Raw genomic sequence first — 17,195 nt, forward strand, 5'->3', positions numbered from 1 at the left:
ATGATATATGATGTGTGACATGAACGTGAAAGCCGAGCAACTCAATATTAGTTTTAGTATTACAATTTATTATCATGCGAAGCCTTTCACATCACTCCATCACACAACACACCAAAATATACACACACACACGCCCCCCTAAAATACAAGTTGATATTCGAAATGCGATGGTAACCAAGCAAAATCCTCTACTACTTTAGTTTATGTATTTTTTAATTTTACACCTTAGTTGCTACAATTGCTAACCCCCGCCCTAACACACCCTCGTATCAGCAGCACCGATTTGGATATCCATAGAGCGATCCAAAGGGATGAGATATGATTCGATTATGATTATGACACCCACAAACCACACCCACACACAGTTATATAGCAGATATATACATTTACATATACATAAATCTATTGATTTCTAATTTTAATTGTAAATTTTTGATTTTTTTATTACCATGTATTTTTATTTTAAAATAAAGTTTTACAAAATGAAAACCGTGTGTGCCGAGTCGTGCACTTGCCTTTTGATATCCACGATCCCAACCCAAAATATCCCTTATCGGAATGTTGTAGAACCAGCTGGCTCTCGTTTTGCAATGTCTGAAATTTCAGAAACCCAAAATTAGAAGAACCGAACAGAAGTTAAAAACAAAACACCAAATTATTCGTATTCGTACACTCAAGACTATGTTTTTGCCGTTTTATTTTTGTTTGAAAGAGTGACTTCGCTGCTGGCAGCAAATAATTGATTTGATTTGAATTTGTGTGCAACAACAAATAAGGCAAATATATACATATATCTCTTTTATTTCGAACAACCGTTTACAAATCCACTGCCGTAAAAAAGACAAAAACAAAACAAAATAAACACCAGCAACACGCATGAGTTTCGTTCTACAGAGAGTAAGAAAACGAAAAATTTTTAAAATAAAGATCGGGGAGATATTCTACTATAATTATGTACACCACATATTGTAATTCGTTTGCATGACAGAGACGCAAGAAAGTTGTAACAAAAGAAATTAAGAATTCCGACTAATGATTAAGGAGCCTGTGGATGGGGTAAAAACCGAGGAGGAGAACATGATGAGTAGCATTAAACCTAACTAAGTCGTAATAAAAGAGTTCATTGTAGATTTGCAGGTCCCAAAAGGAATAATATAATCCCAGCACATAAGTTTATACAGACATATAAAGTTAAAAAAAAAACAAAACAGAAAACCAAGAATAATAAGGAATGGAATGGAATATAACATAAAAATACTTTTATAATAAATCGAACAAAAAACGTACATAATAATCAATGAAATACCATAAACAGATTCACACATTTCATGTTAAGATATAATAAAGCGAATAAATAAAATATTTAAAACCAATTGATTATAAACATTTAAAACAGCAATGCTTTCGAGATGCGTCGAATGCACACAATAGTGTGCTGCTCAGATGGATTTTTATTTCACACTGATAATTTATTTAATTAAAATTAAAATAATTAAATAAAAATTAGATTTCAGTTAAATATTCCAACCATCGATTACAATTATCGATATTTTCATCGGTAGCTTGCCATCTCTAGTCTATAAAATAAAAAAATATCTAAAAAATGGATGCAAATGCAACAATTACAGGCGATGTCGATAAAACACAGGTAACAGGACACATTCTGACGGCTGGCATCCATCTAACACTTGATTTATTGCAGATACCGCCTCTTAACCAAAAGCGGATACTGGCTTTTGTCAACCATTTCCTAATAAGTACCTGCACTTTCCTCAATGAATTTGCTTTGGGCTGTGAAACGAAGTTCGTGGAAATGGAGCGGCAATTACAAAAGACGGAGGCTTCTTTGGTCATTTTGGAAGCAAAGCTGGCATCCATACCCACTGACAACGACACGGATAGCGTCACAAGCAGTCCAGCGAACCCACTGCCGGCCACTCCAGAGATTGATGAAGCCCCAACGCCCACAGTCGAAGAACCACCTGAGACTGAGCAAGAGCCGGAGCTGGTGGGGGTGCGAGCATGCGAGGATGTTCGCTATATGAAGTTCTTCAAAATGCTCCATGTTGGAGTACCAGCACCGGCCGTTAAGCAGAAAATGAATACCGAGGGCTTGGATTCACAGCTCCTGGAGTGCGTATGAATTGGCCTTGGTAGCTCATATTGATCCTTATCGTTTTCATCCATTGCAGTACGCCCAATCGAATCCTGGAAGATGGCGTCCGTGAGTAGATGCAAAAACTGTAGGACCAGCAGCACACAGGCGGTATTGTGATATAGCAATTATTGCTACATTTGTAAATTAAACATTTTTCTAAAGCTTACGTCTACAATTTAATTTGTTTTATTTGCCGCTACATAAGCGCGGTGCAGAAAACAACTTAAAACACTTCGATATAAAAGAACGTTGTGGGTGGCTGTCTAGAACTGGATCATCTGTCCCTTGCGCTTCTTGTCACCTCCCAACTCGAAGTGCTTGCAACGCTTCAGAGGAGTCTGCTTGCGGTACTTGCACTCAGTGCATTCCATACGCAGCACAATCTTCTTGGTAGTCTTAGCCTGCAAATGAGAAACAATAAAAACACGTTAGCAATGGAAACGTTCAGAGTTGTAGCTAATTAAGATTGTCTGGAGCTGCAGGTGGGGCGATTATGGTCATATAGAGGACGACATAACGCTGCCTTTAAGGCCGCACTCGATGCAGCCGCCAAATTTTACTGTTGCACCATATGTCCCACCAAAAAGCCGAATGCTCCATGAGCGCAGCGATTTAGGTCTACTGGAAGTGCAAACTAATTTCGATTTTCTATTGGCGAGGTGGCTCTTACCTTCTTCCTGAAGATGGGCTTGGTCTGGCCACCGAAACCCTGCTGTTTCCTGTCGTAACGCCTTCGGCCCTGAGCACCCTTGCGCTCCTTGGACTTCTTGTACTGCGTCACTTTGTGCAGCTTGTGGACCTTGCACTTTTTGCAGAAAGTGCGGCGTTGTTTTGGTACATTCACCTGGGGTGGGGGGACACAAGAACATAGCAGATTAGATTTCCGGCAATGCAAGCAAACCAAATACATATTTTTCGAAATCAAATAGAACGCACTCAACGCACAACATAAAACACAATATTATCATCAAAGAGCAATAAACATTGCACTTTGTTAGATTTCAATACTTCTACATGATTTCCACAATAATTAACGCGGATGTATCACGATTTTTGAAAGCAAAATTAAACACATACCATCTTGACATATACGAAAGGCCAAAAGAAGGAATTAGAGGTGTCAAACCATCGAGGGCACTATCGATAGTATCGATATGTTGCTGCTAGCCTCTACTATCGATGGTTTTGAGACTATCATGATAGTATCGAGCTACAGTCGTTGCGCTTTTAATATGTTTGGATTGTCTGCTATAAGATACGAAGACACATTTGTAAAAAAATCGACAGGTGGCATCTAATTTTTACAATGGACAAGTTCCTAAAAGGTTTCAATGGTTTTTTAATAATTATTAGAGCTATCACGATAGTATCGATTATTTTTTCAAAACATTCAACGTTGATATTTCTCGATTTTGATATCCCGTCTAATATTACTAGCTAGCTGGGACTCTCAGCCCTAAACAAATAATTTTATCCGATAGATACATAAATTTTCTACAAGATTGGCATGTTTTTAGAAGTCCTTTTTATTGGATTATTTACATATTAGGGTTCAAACAAAAACAACATAAAACTAATGTGTCGGCGTTTTGTGGCGCTGCCAGACTCGTGCAATTCGTAGTTGCTGCAGGCTGCCACACCATGATATTTTGTGATTTGAAAGCCCTAAAAAGCCCTAAAAAAATAATTTTATCCAATTCCTTAATGAATTTTGTTTAGGATTGGCTAGTTTTCAGAACTCTGTTTCATTGGATTGTTTACATAAAAAGGTTCAAACAAAAGCGGCCAAAGCATAAAACGTAAATGTTGACTAAATGTGACGTCAGTGTTGCTGGTCAACCTAGTTTCTTTTATGCGTATGTACTTTTTGTATACCTTATTTCTTTTAATTGATGCTAATTTTGAAACATTATTTATGATTTTATACTAGATTGACATGTTTTTTACCTATTAATGCATATGTTTTGTTTTATATATATACATTTATCCCGGTTCTGATACCTATTATTGGTACCTGTGAGCTAAAAAATTTCGTTTATGTCTTTACAAAAGAGACTGGCTAGTTTTGGCATTAATTGGAGCCTGAAATTACAAACAATATCTCTATTCTATAATATCTATTTTCCCAAGGTATTCAGACTTGTTGCTCATTCCGTGCCAAAGTTGCACAACAATACTGCTACTTCATTTCCCCATGTTGCTGAAATTTTTCCCATACAAATCAAATGTATCTTACGGGAATGACGCAACAATGAATCTTCATTCCATACGCGTTCCCGTTAAGAACATGTTTCTCACACCACGAAAATGAGGGGAAAGTCAAAAAAAATGCTCTCTTCACCACTGAAAAGAGAGCCAATTTTAAAAACCCACCACGAATTGAGAGCGAATTTTAAAAACCACCACGATTTGGGAGCGAATAATATCGATATTTTTGTGCGCTAAATGAGATTGGCGGTCATTTTCAAATGTAAATATATGGAAAAATAAATATTTCACTTGATTTGTTTTGTCGAGTGGGACTGGAACCTCGGAAACCGAGAAAAAAAATAGCTTAGCCCCGCTCTATTTAATCAGGTTAGTAACCAGTAAATATCGACTACAAAAAAATTAAAAATTAATAATTATTTGAGCTCGATACTATCACGATATCTTTCAAAACATTAAAAACTATTGATGGCGCAACCATCATTCGTTTGACAGCTCTAGAAGGAATCAGTAGCGGATTTAACGACAAAATATACCGTCTGACACTAAAAAATATACCCTAATATACAAAATACCTTATATATACCGATGGACGCGACGACTTAATTTCCTCAATTTTGATATTCGATTTAATATCACTAGCTAGTTAGGACTGTGATTCCTGAAAAAATTATTTTACCCAATAGATGAATAAATTTTCGACTTACCTACTTAATTACTTATTTTTAAAGACTTTTCTTTAAGCTCAGTACCAGATCCAAAAACTGTTTGCTAGCAAAAATATGTCATATATTCTAGCAGCGGCCAATAGTGTGACCAAAGGTGTGCACTGCATTCCGTTCGGTTGCTGCTCAGACAGCCGTTTGGTTGTGTTTAAACTAAACAAAGTTAATAAAAATGCACTTCTTCGGTTGGTGTCGCTCTTCCCCGGGCATATCCTGGGCTCTCTAATATTTTATTGCCAAGCAAATGTGTCTTACTATCAGCAGCAACAGATGGAGACGTAATTGACGTAAATTGAATTGGTCCACCCATGTTATTATACCAACAGATTTGTACCTAAAAAATATCCGAAAAGTTTAGTATTTGATATTTTTTATTCTCAGTGTACGGCCACACTGTGGTATTTAAAGACCAGCGACCACTTTCCCCCCCGCACTCTAAATAAATCGGAATATTTTCGACCAATTTTTAGCGAAAAATAAAAATTGCCAGTAAAATAAAATTGTTCACTGTTAAATTCGGTCACGCCAGTGACCTAGGCCCCCAGGCGCCTAGTTCAATGCAATGTAAGACCACGCAGGAGCAAAGCAAAGCTGGCAAAATCCGGATGTAAATAGTACCATTGGCCTCCCTGCCAGTAAGCGCTGCTGTTGAAAATTTGCATAAAAAAAAGTGTAGCTGAGCTGCTGCTGCTGCTGTGAAAGCAGCAATTAAAATGCAAAAAATGTACGCGCTGTTGGCAACCTTGACATTCTGGATAATCACCCTGCGATCGCCGCTACAATCACAACAACTGCACATACCGCCGCCAGCGCCATGCGATCGTAGCCGAAAAGTATTCACCGAACCCTACGGCGAGATCAGCGATGGCCCATCCGGCTTCAACTATACCCAGGACTCGCATTGCGAATGGCTGATCAAGGCGAAGAACGATAGTCAGTATATAACGTTGACATTCCACAGCATGGGCACCGAGTGTTCCTACGATTATATTTATGTGTACGATGGCGACTCCTTCAATTCCACGCTGCTGGGCAGCTTCAGCGGTCGTACACAGCCCCAGCGACTGGTGGCCCGTAGTGGCAGTGTAAGTGATGCACAGATCAGAGTACATAAATAAGTAAATATTGATTATTTCTCACCCCACCACCACTTAGATGTTGATACTGATGTACAGCGATACCAACTATGTGCTGGATGGCTTTCGCGCTTCTTATTACATATCAAATTGCTTGAATAACTGCCACAATCATGGCAAATGCATTGGTCATCAGTGTGTGTGCCATGGCGAGTGGGTGGGGCCCGACTGTGAGGATGAGGCGTGTCCCCAGAAGTGTGGCGAGAGTCAGGGTCGTGGCAAGTGCCAGAAGAGCATATGCCATTGCTCGCCCGGCTACAGCGGCCGTCTGTGTGATCTCAGCGATGATCCGCATGGCAATAGCTGGCGCTGGCTGGCCACCGATGCCGAGGGCATGACACCGCGTGCAGCACACACCGCCGTTTACATAGAAGAGGAGGATGCACTGTTTGTGTTTGGTGGCTATGATCTGAATAATGTGATAAGCACATTGCAGGTAAAGCAAAGGCCGGTAAAAGTCTTAAATTGTAAACTAAATTTAGAATTTTCTTTACCCTCAGATCTATCGCTTTAGCACTAGTCAGTGGGAGGATGAGTGGGGCATTGCCCTGCAGAGTCGGCGACACTTTTATCATCCGCAAAAGATCGATCATACCCTGCTGAAGGCTGTGCTGCAGCACAAGAACGAGGACGAGGCCAAGCTGTGGGGCCTCAATAGCGATGTTAGTTTCTTTCGCAATATTCTGTACACGCTGGCCGAATCGAATCTGCATCAGCGACGCACACGCTCCTCCCTGCCGCTCACCATAGTCAATGCCAATTCCACCGACGAGGAACTCAACGAATATCTGGAGGATATACTCGAGGAGGTCACCGATCACAAGCCGCACGGCCGCTATGGCCATGCAGCGGATCGTGTGCCGGGCGGTTTCGTCATCTTTGGTGGCAAACATGCCAACGGCAGCTTCTACAGCGATCTCTGGCAGTACAATAATACGGAAAGTGGCGGCAAGTGGAAACAAATGGCCATTAGGTCGCAGCTGAAGCCTCCTGCCGTGGCCAGGCACACTCTGAACACGGCCCGGGATCACTTGTATCTGTTTGGTGGCAGCCTGGAGACGGGCGAGTTCTCCTCGAGCGTCTATCGCATTGCCCTGCCCCTGTCGGAGGACTCACAGTGGGAGCTGGTCAAGCCGAGGGGCGGCAAAACGTTGGATGTGCGTCTGGCGGCACACACGACGGTCTACTACAGGGCCACGCATTCGCTGATTGTTTTTGGTGGCATCATGACCAGCCTGGCACGCTTCTCCAAGCTCTCGGATCGCATATTTGCCTTTCAATTGGATCAAATGCACTGGACGGAGATACTCTACCCGCGGACGGCGCTGCGTGACACGAATATACCCAGAGAGAGGGCCTTCCATACGGCCACCATATCGGGTAACTATATGGTCGTCTTTGGCGGCTACACGCATCGCCATAACAAGGACGAGATCTGCTACGACAATCAGATGTACTGGTACCACTTGAGCTGCCACATATGGATCAATCAGGTGGTCTCCGCCGAGGATAGTCTGTACCCCAAGGTGCAGGGTGTGTTTGCCCAGGCGGCGGCATTGCGTCGCAATCACACGCTGCTGATTGTCGGCGGCTATCATGGGAATGTGAATGCCGATCTGTTTGCCTACGAGCTGCCGCAGGTGCTGCGAGTGGAGAATATGCTGTACAATCCGGAGGTCTCCTGCCGTTTGCATCCCTCGCACACGGCCTGCCTATCGAATCCAGAGTGCGGCTGGTGCTCGGCAGACAGCAGCTGCTACGGCCGCACCATTGGCGCCAATTGTACGACAAATCTGCAGACGACGCGATGTCCGGGCATATGCCCCTCGCTGGGCGATTGCCACTCGTGTCTGGTGCATGGCAGCAAGTGGGGCAAGCGGCGGAGCTCAGGCGGCGGCAAGTCCTTCTCGGTGACGAGCAAGCTGGGACTGAACGAGTGCACGTGGTGTGTGCAGAATGCCAAGTGCCATCATCGTGACGACAACTATGGCATCTGTGGCGAATCCACGGGCTGGTGGGGCGAACAGGGCACAGAAATACGCACGCCCACGCTCTGCACCATCAACGATCGCCGGCCGGGACTCACGTACATCAAATACCATTATCCCATCAACTTTACGATGCCCGATTATGTGGGCATTGTGAATGCCACCATGGTGGACTTCTCCTCGCCGCCATTCACGACCCACTTTGAGCAGAAACTGGAGGGCGAAATGCTCGCTCGCCTCGTGGGATATGTGCGACCCAAACAGCAGTGGAATAACTCGGCCATACAGGTGTGCAGCAGCTACTCCTCGTCGCTGCTGCGACTGGGCCTTGGCCTGAATCTCGACGAGCTGGTGAACGTCACCTCGCACAGCTCCAATCAGTCGTACTGCAGCAATGTGCCGCTGCCCACCACAGAGATGCCGTTCCTCATCGACTTTCAGGCGCGACGTCGCATCGGCTTGAACAGCATCTACAATACGTATCAGAAGACCAAAATGGAGCTGCAGCATCTGATGGGGGGCCAGCTGAATGCGTTTACGTTTGAGTATCTGGAGCCGTACTACTCGGGACACTGCACCAAGTACGAGAACTGCCTGTACTGTCTCACCGATGCCTCCTGTTCGTGGTGTCCGCTGACGGCCAAATGCCATTTGAGATCTGTCAACGAGTCGGCGGTGTGCACAGAGCCCACGGACATCAGCCACTGGTCGTATCTGATCAGTAAGCCCACGCAATGCTCCAATTGCACCAACTACGTGAGCTGTGAGGCATGTGCTGCCAGTGGTCTGTGCGAATGGTGGACCGAAGATGCGCGTTGCGGCCGCATAGGCAAATCCAATAGCAGCGTGCGTGCCGTAGAGCAATGTCCACGATCCTGCAGGGAGCGGCAGGGCTGTCAGGAGTGCCTGGGCGAGCGTGGACGCTGTGTGTGGTGCGAGGCGAGTGCCCAGTGCTTCAGTTTTGCGGTCTACACCAGCGAATATCAGTTTGGCATGTGTCGCGAGTGGATGGATCAGGTGGTGCCACGACAACAGGACAAAGCGGCAACAGATGAGCAGCTGCAGCAGCCTCCGTCTCCGCCTGCCCTTCAGCAGCAGTGCAAATCCTGTGAACAGCATCGCAATTGCTCCGCCTGTCTGCGCACTCTCAGCTGCGGCTGGTGCTTCGATCGCGACAATCCCATCGAGGGCATCTGCATGCAGGGCGACTTTAGCTACAGCGCTGGCAACTGCTCGCTGGCCCTCAACAGCTCCTCGCATCACGACGCCGAGTGGGCCTACGCGCAGTGTCCGGACGTGGACGAGTGCGGCCTGGGACTGCACGATTGCCACAAGGAGGCCAAATGCACCAACACCCAGGGCAGCTACAACTGCCACTGCCGTCGCGGCTACGTGGGCGACGGTCGTTTCAGTTGCGTGCGCACCTGCTTTGAGCTCTGCCAGAATGGCTTCTGCTCGGGTCCGCCCGACTACAGCTGCCGCTGTGACCTGGGCTGGACGGGCAGCGATTGCGGCTTGAGTTGTGGCTGCAACAACCATTCGACGTGTGCGGAGCGACTGGGCAAGTGCGACCAGTGCCAGGCCTGGACTGAGGGCGATCGCTGCGAGAGATGTCGCCAGGGGAGTCACGGCAATGCCACCGCACCGCAGGGCTGTCATCCGTGCGAGTGCAACGGGCATGGCAATCAGGATCTGGGCATTTGCAACGTAAGCAACGGCGAGTGCTACTGCAAGGACAACACGCAGGGCCTCAAGTGCGATGCCTGTGCGCCCGGCTACTATGGCGATCCACGCGACGGCGGACAGTGCTACTACCAATGCGAGTCCCGTGGAATACTCTCGAACATTGGCCGCAGTGCCATTGGTTCGTATCAGGCTTATCGCTCGCCGTGGGGCGCCAGTCTGGAGGTGAAGGAATGCCTGTGGATCCTGCAGCCGAAGACACTGCAGGCGGAAAAGTCGCTGCTTCAGCTGGAGTTTCAGTGGCAGAGCCTGGCCATGGACTGTGACGAGAATGCGGTGTACATCTACGACAGTCTGCCGGATCTCACAGGCGCCACACAACAGAATCAACTGCTGGCCGTGGTCTGTGCCCCCTACAGTTCGGCGCGCATCATCGAGGCGCGTTCCAGTCATGTGACGGTGCACTACAAACAGGCGGGGGATCATCGTCACTTTGGCTTCAATGCGCTGTATTCCGTGAAGAACTGTGTGGCCGGGAGCTGCCTGCCGCCGCACATATGCGACGCCCAGATGCGCTGTGTCTGCCCCGCCGGATATGTGGGCGCTCGCTGCGAGATCGAGGTGTGTCCCAGCAATTGCAATGCGAAGCGTGGACAGGGCTACTGCGACACGGAATACGGCCGCTGCATTTGCAGCAATGTCAACTATGCGGGCGCAGACTGCTCCACGCTCGTACAACCCCATCATCTGGTGCTGACGGAGCTGTTCAACACACAGTTGCTGAGCGAGAGCCAGGAGCACTTGCGGAAGACAATACCCCGCTTTGGGCACTCGGTGAATGCAGATCGTCGGGGCTCCCTCTGGATGTTTGGCGGCTATTCGCCCAATCACGGACCCCTCAACGATTTCCGACAGTTTGACATCAAAAATGGCACCTGGCTGCAGGTCACCGTGGAGTCATCTACCCCAGAGGATAGCATGCCACTGGGACGCTATTTTCATGCCTCTGAGATCTATGTGAAGCGTCAGATCATCTACATCTATGGTGGCATCGGTGTGAATACGCGACTGCTGGATGACTTTTGGATGTTTTCGATACAAAATCAGCGCTGGAGTCAGATCAAAGTGGAGTTGGACTCAAAGGAGGAGCAACAGCAGCAGCAGCAGCAGCAGCAGCCGCCGCCTCGTTTGGCCGGGCATACCCTGACCCATGTGCGCTTTCAGGAGCACGAATCACTGCTGCTGGTGGGCGGCCTCACCCTCAACAAGTCGCGCCCGCTGGAGCTCTGGGAGTACAGCTTGGACACGGGACGCTGGCAGAAGCTGGAGGCATTGGGCGCACGCATGCCCGTGCTATATGGCCACAGTGCTGTGTACCATGCGGAGACGCAGAGCTTATATCTCTTTGGTGGCTATGGCTCGCAGCCGCAGAGCAATCTGTACGCACTGGATCTGCTGAAACTCAGCTGGACAGAGCTGCCCAGCTTCAAGGAACTGAATGCCCCGGCCACAAATCTGCCCAGGGCACGCTACTTCCATTCGGCGGTGAGCACCGAACACTACATGATCGTCTATGGGGGCAGAACCATACCCTACAATGCCACAGATGTGCTCATTGCGTACGTTTACTCGTGCAACCAGTGGGTGCGACTGACCGAGGATGTGGAGCTCATAGGACGGGTGCCAGCCTCCAACTACGCCGAGGATATGGCCATCGATCCGGACACGGGTGTCATCTTTGTGATTGGCGGCTGGGATGGCAGTGCCACGCACAGCCACGTCACGCGAATCGCTCTGCCCGACGACATTTGCCAGCTGTGGAGCAGCGGCAAGTATTTGTGCCGCCACTACATGGGCTGCAGCTACTGCACCGTCCAGAATACGTACAGCTTCAGCAGCCACTGCTTCAGCCAGGGCCGCACACCCTGCGCCAATCACAATGGCACGCTGGTGGTGAACAACGGAGCCGCCTGCACGGATGCCTGGATGGCCAGCCGCAATTGCTCGAGCTTCGGCAGCTGCAACGCCTGCCTGGCCGCCTGGCCCACCCATCACGAGGCGACGCCCGTCTGTCAGTGGTGCGATCAGTGTGGCATTCAGGGCCGATGCGTGCCCGCGGGCGTGGATTGCTGGCGCAGTGCCTGGTGTGGCAATGATCAGAGTGTCGCGGTGCTGGGTCTGTGCCCGCTGCCCCAGTGCTATTGGCTCAACTGTGAGTCCTGCCTGCTGCAGCCGCAGTGCCAGTGGGCGAGGAACGAACTGGGCAGCGTCGAGTGCATATCCAAGGAGCTGGTGGAGAAGAACCAATACCGCGTCATCGATCGCTGTGCGCCGCCCTGTCACAGCCATGAGAACTGCACCAGCTGTCTGAGCAACACGGATCAGGATCAAAAGGACTGCAAATGGTCCACCATGCTCGGTCAGTGCCTGTCGCCAAGCGCACAGCCGCTGCTCTGTGCCGGCGGCGTGTGCGGCCTGGTGCTGGAGTCTGCGGAGCTGGATCGCTGCCCGGAGCCGTGTCATGTGTACCAGCAATGCTCCAGCTGTCTGGAGCATGCCCACTGTGGCTGGTGTGCGCGCGAGGGCCTCAACGGCGATGGCATCTGCACGGAGGGTGCGCTGGAGAGCAAACAGGAGCATCCATCGGGCTCCACCTGCGATCTAATCTACACGACGTGGCGCAACGACTCCCATCTCACCCATGCGGATGTTGTTTCCTGGCACTACATCCACTGTCCGGCGGAGAACGAGTGCACCAACGGGCACCACAACTGCCATGCCATCTCGGAGCAGTGCATCGATCTTGATACGCCGCTGGGCTACAAGTGCGTCTGTGCGCTGGGTTATCGCGAGGAGCAGGGCACCTGCCTGCCCGTCTGCAGCCAGGGCTGTGTGCGCGGCAAGTGCATCCGGCCGGACGAGTGCCAGTGCGACTTTGGGTATGTGGGTGCCAACTGCAGCATCCAGTGCCTGTGCAACGGCCACTCGAACTGCGAGTCGAGCAGCCTGCTGGACATCTGCCTCAAGTGCCACAACAACACGATGGGGGAGCAGTGCGAGAAGTGCCAGCCACTGTTTGTGGGCAATCCGCGCGAGGGCCATGCCTGCCAGCCCTGTCTGGAGTACTGTCACGACCACAGCGATGTCTGTGTGGCCTACGACTCGGATCCGGCTGTCTTCAATATGTCACGCTCCGATTTGGATCGCATACTGCTCGAGGGCCCGGCCCACAATGCCACGTGTCTGAGATGCGCCAATCACACGGCCGGCGATCGCTGTGACAGCTGCCTCACGGGCTACTTTCGCGGCAGCGAGGATCTGCACAAGGAGTGCCGCCCGTGCCAGTGCCATGGCCATGGCAGCATCTGTGACCCGGTCACGGGCGAGAAGTGCAATTGTGCCAACAACACGGAGAGCGACGCCACCTGCACCGCCGGTGGCGGCAAGAATTCCGCACAGCTCTGCTGGAGCGTGCAATGCTCCAAGTGCCGCGACTCGTACGCGGGCAATCCCATCGATGGACATCAGTGCTACAAGCAGATCACAGTGGAGTCGCGCATGTGCTTCGATGCCAAGCCGATAGGTGAGTGCCCATTATCGAATGTCCTTTGCTTTGCTCTTCTAACCTTCGCTTCGCTTCGCTTACGCAGAGGAATGCAAATCGAAGCCCGCCGCCCTGAAGCCCGGCCAGACGGTGTTCTTTGTCATCCAGCCGAGGTTCATGAACGTGGACATACGCATCATCATCGATGTGACACAGGGTGAGTTGGATGTGTTTATGTCGCCGCAGGACGATTCCTTCATTGTGGAAACGAACGAGACAACGGGCTACCATGAGATATTCCTCGACAATCGCTACAATTGGGGACCCAAGCAGCCGCGGGATCGTCCCCTGAATGTCGCCCTGCCCAGGCATGATAATGTCACCATCCAGAAACTCTTTACGCCCGAACGGCGTATCTATGGCGATAAGGATGGTGGCGGTGGCGGTGGCGGCGGCATGAACATCAACAGCTACTATGTGCCGCAGCTGCACGACTGCAAGAGCCATGGGGGACACAATTTCATAGTGAAGGATCAGCATGCCAAGGATCTGAGCACACATGTCACCCTCAACCATTGCAACACGCTGCTGCGGCTGTTTGGGCTGAGAAATCGATTGGTCTTGACACTGCCACAGCATGCACACAATCTGAGTGCCACGCGCTTCTTTATTGCGCTGCGTGCCAACTCCGGACCAGAGCCCAGCTATGGATCTGTGGTCTTTCGCCAGGATCAGCTGCACATCGATCTGTTTGTGTTCTTCTCGGTGTTCTTCTCCTGCTTTTTCCTCTTCCTGGCCGTCTGTGTGATTGTGTGGAAGGTGAAGCAGACGGCGGACCTGCGACGTGCCAGGCGACAGCATGTGGTGGAGATGCTGCATCTGGCCAAACGGCCCTTTGCGCAAATCTTCTTGGCCTCCAACAGCTTGGACACGGAGAGTCCGCGTGCGTCCACCTCCACGCGAGCCATGCGCCAGCGTGCACGTCAAGCCCTGCTCTTGCAGGAGCAGGCGTCCACGGGAGATCCCATACCGCCAAGGCTACACACACGCCACCGCCATGCCAGGGACATCATGATGGTGGCCATCGAGCCCACGTCCGATAATCAGGCTGCTGTTGGCACTGTCTTTATTAGCCTGCCCGGACGATCCAGAGCTCCGCTGAGCATTGCTCTTGGCTCCACACTGATCACCTATTCGCGGCAATATCCACTCAATGCGCGGCAATTTATGCGCGCCCAGAGGGCACACCATGTGGCCCACCATCCGGCATAGACTGCTGGATACAGCAATTTGGAATCTCTGTGGTTAGCATGAACAAAATAGTTGTATAAGCCTCGAACCTAGTGAAATATTTGCGTGCTTGTGTGCAGAAGGATATATGTACATATATCTGGATATAGCTTAGGAAAATACCTGTACATAACGTTTAGATAACGAAATGAATGACTAATCCCATGTACATACTCGGTACATACAATATGTACGATATAGAACAGCTGTGGGCAGTGCACATTGATGCTCGACACGCACAAGCGAATGCGGCTAAAGGGAATGAAGAATACAGAGAATAAATGCTGCAAAATGATGCTAGACTCAAGACGCACAAGGGAATGCTGCAAAATACCGTAGGATGTTCGAAAGTCTCGACACTGTCCACCCGCTGATATAAAAGATGCAAAACGCTGCTCACAAGTTGTGAAAAATGCACACAATAATCGAATATCTAAAATAATCTATTAAATAATATACTATATCTATATTAAATGATAAACATACAGGAAAACGGATAAATATTGGATAAACTAGGATATAGGAATACTCCAACAAAACTGGGTCTCGACTTTACAAAAAAAAAACAAAAAAAACTAAACTGGTAAATCGGTTAAAAAAAACCTTAAAAAAAATCATTTACAGAACAAAAAAATTGAACTATTTCGACTGATTTAAAAAGAACTGTATTCCATTTTGGTATTGTTTAAATTAAAACATAATCTCCATGTAACCCTATTGGCTGGGAAATAGCTCAAATATGTGTATGTGTATAATCGGTAATAATTGTGAATTTAAACCAGTGTTTAGAATAAGAACAAACATAAACGGAAAAGCAAAACGAAACGGAACGGAACGGAAATGTAATCCAATGGAAAGAACTCGCCAGGCAATAGGAATTTGATATTGTACCTATATGATATATATGTATATGTGTATGCATGTCAATTTGATAGCAAGAAAGCCATACGAAAAAAAAAAAAGGAAACAAAGAAATCAAGAAATACGTATTATATATACAAATATGATATAATATAATAGTTTACTGAATGTGTCATAGCATTAGGCAGTCGGAACGATGTGTTGTTAATGTCTTAAGCCCAGTGTTTTGTCTCGTGTCTGTCCCCCTGCTCGATGGAATATGATTTATGTATTTGGATTTACGCGTACCTAAGTATTTAAGTGCATATCTCCTTAATTGTATTTGTATTTTGTATAAAGTATTAGAATATTTCCTTCTCTGTTGGTGGGTTTTTAGCTAAGCAACTGCTCAATTAGTTTGTTAGCTCTCTCTCTCTCTGTCTATCTCTGTATCTCTATGGAAAATGCGCACTCGTCACGCAGCTATGTACCTACTATATTTTAAGAACAACCCACAACTATATTTATGTACCCCCAACACACACCAACACACACACACTTGTTATGTTTACACAAAACACACACACACACAGCACACAAATGCGAACAAATCATGGAATTTACAAAAGGATGAATAATCTTTTCAGCCGCCTAACTACATCACATCAAATCGCAGACGAACAAATTTCAAACTGAATTCTTCCTAACTATGAAATCTCAGTAACAGTAACCAGAAGGTTGTATCAAACAAAAACAAAAACACAAAAAACTCTCACTATATCACTTTAATTTAAGAAGAAACACAAACCCTTTCTCCCTCCATTAGGTATCCCTTTTTTTTTTGTTTTGTTTTAGCAAAATTTATAGAACTGATGTACATTTAGAAATTATACTACAAATGCGTCCCATTCTGCAATATATATGTATGTATATGTATGTAGTATGTATGTGTATTTATATTATTAATAATTATATGTTTTTTAATCATTATTTTTGAATTGTGTTTTGCCAATAAAGGAAATACATAAATATGATAAAAAATTCAATAAATAAACATTGTAGTTGTAAGAATTATTCTGAGGTTTGGAAACCATTAGACAAGACCTCACTTCGAGCTAATATATTGGTCAGCGCCACAGGCTATGATTTGATAGCTAATATAGGGCTGCGTGGGCTGCCATAGTGCTGGGCATTCATAGGATTCAGTGGGATGCACTATGATGTGTTGCAATGTTTTCGAATAGAAAATCCGGCTAGACCTTCTTTCCTCCTTGGGCAGGATCACCGACTTGCACAGGCTGTTGTATATCATATCGATCAGAGCCCACATCATCAGGTACTGCACTGTAATCCTTTACCAACTACAGGGGGACTACCACTCTACCACTACCACTCTAACATTACATTGGATAAACGAAGTAAAATATTTAACGTAACTAGATTTGAAAGAATTCTGGGTTTTTGCTATGAATAGGGTTTAGACTCTAGGGCTTAGGCGACAATAAAATTAAACCGAGCGACCATTTCATTTTCTGTTCCGTAAATGGTATTGGTATTTTATATTGTTGATATTAACAAATCACAGCAGAGACTACTGTAAAAGCCAATTCAAGTCAATTTTGG

At 47.5% G+C, this 17,195-nt stretch overlaps 3 protein-coding genes across 3 annotated transcripts; 2 read left to right on the forward strand and 1 right to left on the reverse strand.

Annotated features, from left to right (window-relative positions):
* Positions 1-1,554: 1,554 nt before the first annotated feature.
* LOC111075800 (WASH complex subunit 3) lies at positions 1,555-2,324 on the forward strand. Its single transcript, XM_041593787.1, has 2 exons — positions 1,555-1,648; positions 1,703-2,324. Exons 1-2 carry the CDS (start codon positions 1,604-1,606, stop codon positions 2,141-2,143), a joined length of 486 nt encoding a protein of 161 aa, XP_041449721.1. The 5' UTR covers positions 1,555-1,603; the 3' UTR covers positions 2,144-2,324.
* Positions 2,322-3,272, reverse strand: LOC111075811 (60S ribosomal protein L44). Its single transcript, XM_022369304.2, has 3 exons — positions 3,236-3,272; positions 2,829-3,002; positions 2,322-2,559 (listed from the first exon to the last, which is right to left on the reverse strand). The coding sequence occupies exons 1-3, from the start codon at positions 3,236-3,238 to the stop codon at positions 2,422-2,424; spliced, it is 315 nt and encodes a 104-aa protein (XP_022224996.1). The 5' UTR covers positions 3,239-3,272; the 3' UTR covers positions 2,322-2,421.
* A 2,219-nt stretch (positions 3,273-5,491) lies between these two features.
* LOC111075194 (multiple epidermal growth factor-like domains protein 8) lies at positions 5,492-16,530 on the forward strand. Its single transcript, XM_022368324.2, has 4 exons — positions 5,492-6,176; positions 6,247-6,663; positions 6,728-13,481; positions 13,549-16,530. The coding sequence occupies exons 1-4, from the start codon at positions 5,805-5,807 to the stop codon at positions 14,712-14,714; spliced, it is 8,709 nt and encodes a 2,902-aa protein (XP_022224016.2). The 5' UTR covers positions 5,492-5,804; the 3' UTR covers positions 14,715-16,530.
* Positions 16,531-17,195: the final 665 nt, after the last annotated feature.

Source organism: Drosophila obscura, unplaced genomic scaffold, assembly GCF_018151105.1.
Source record: "Drosophila obscura isolate BZ-5 IFL unplaced genomic scaffold, ASM1815110v1 contig_200, whole genome shotgun sequence".
Lineage (NCBI taxonomy): Eukaryota > Metazoa > Arthropoda > Insecta > Diptera > Drosophilidae > Drosophila > Drosophila obscura.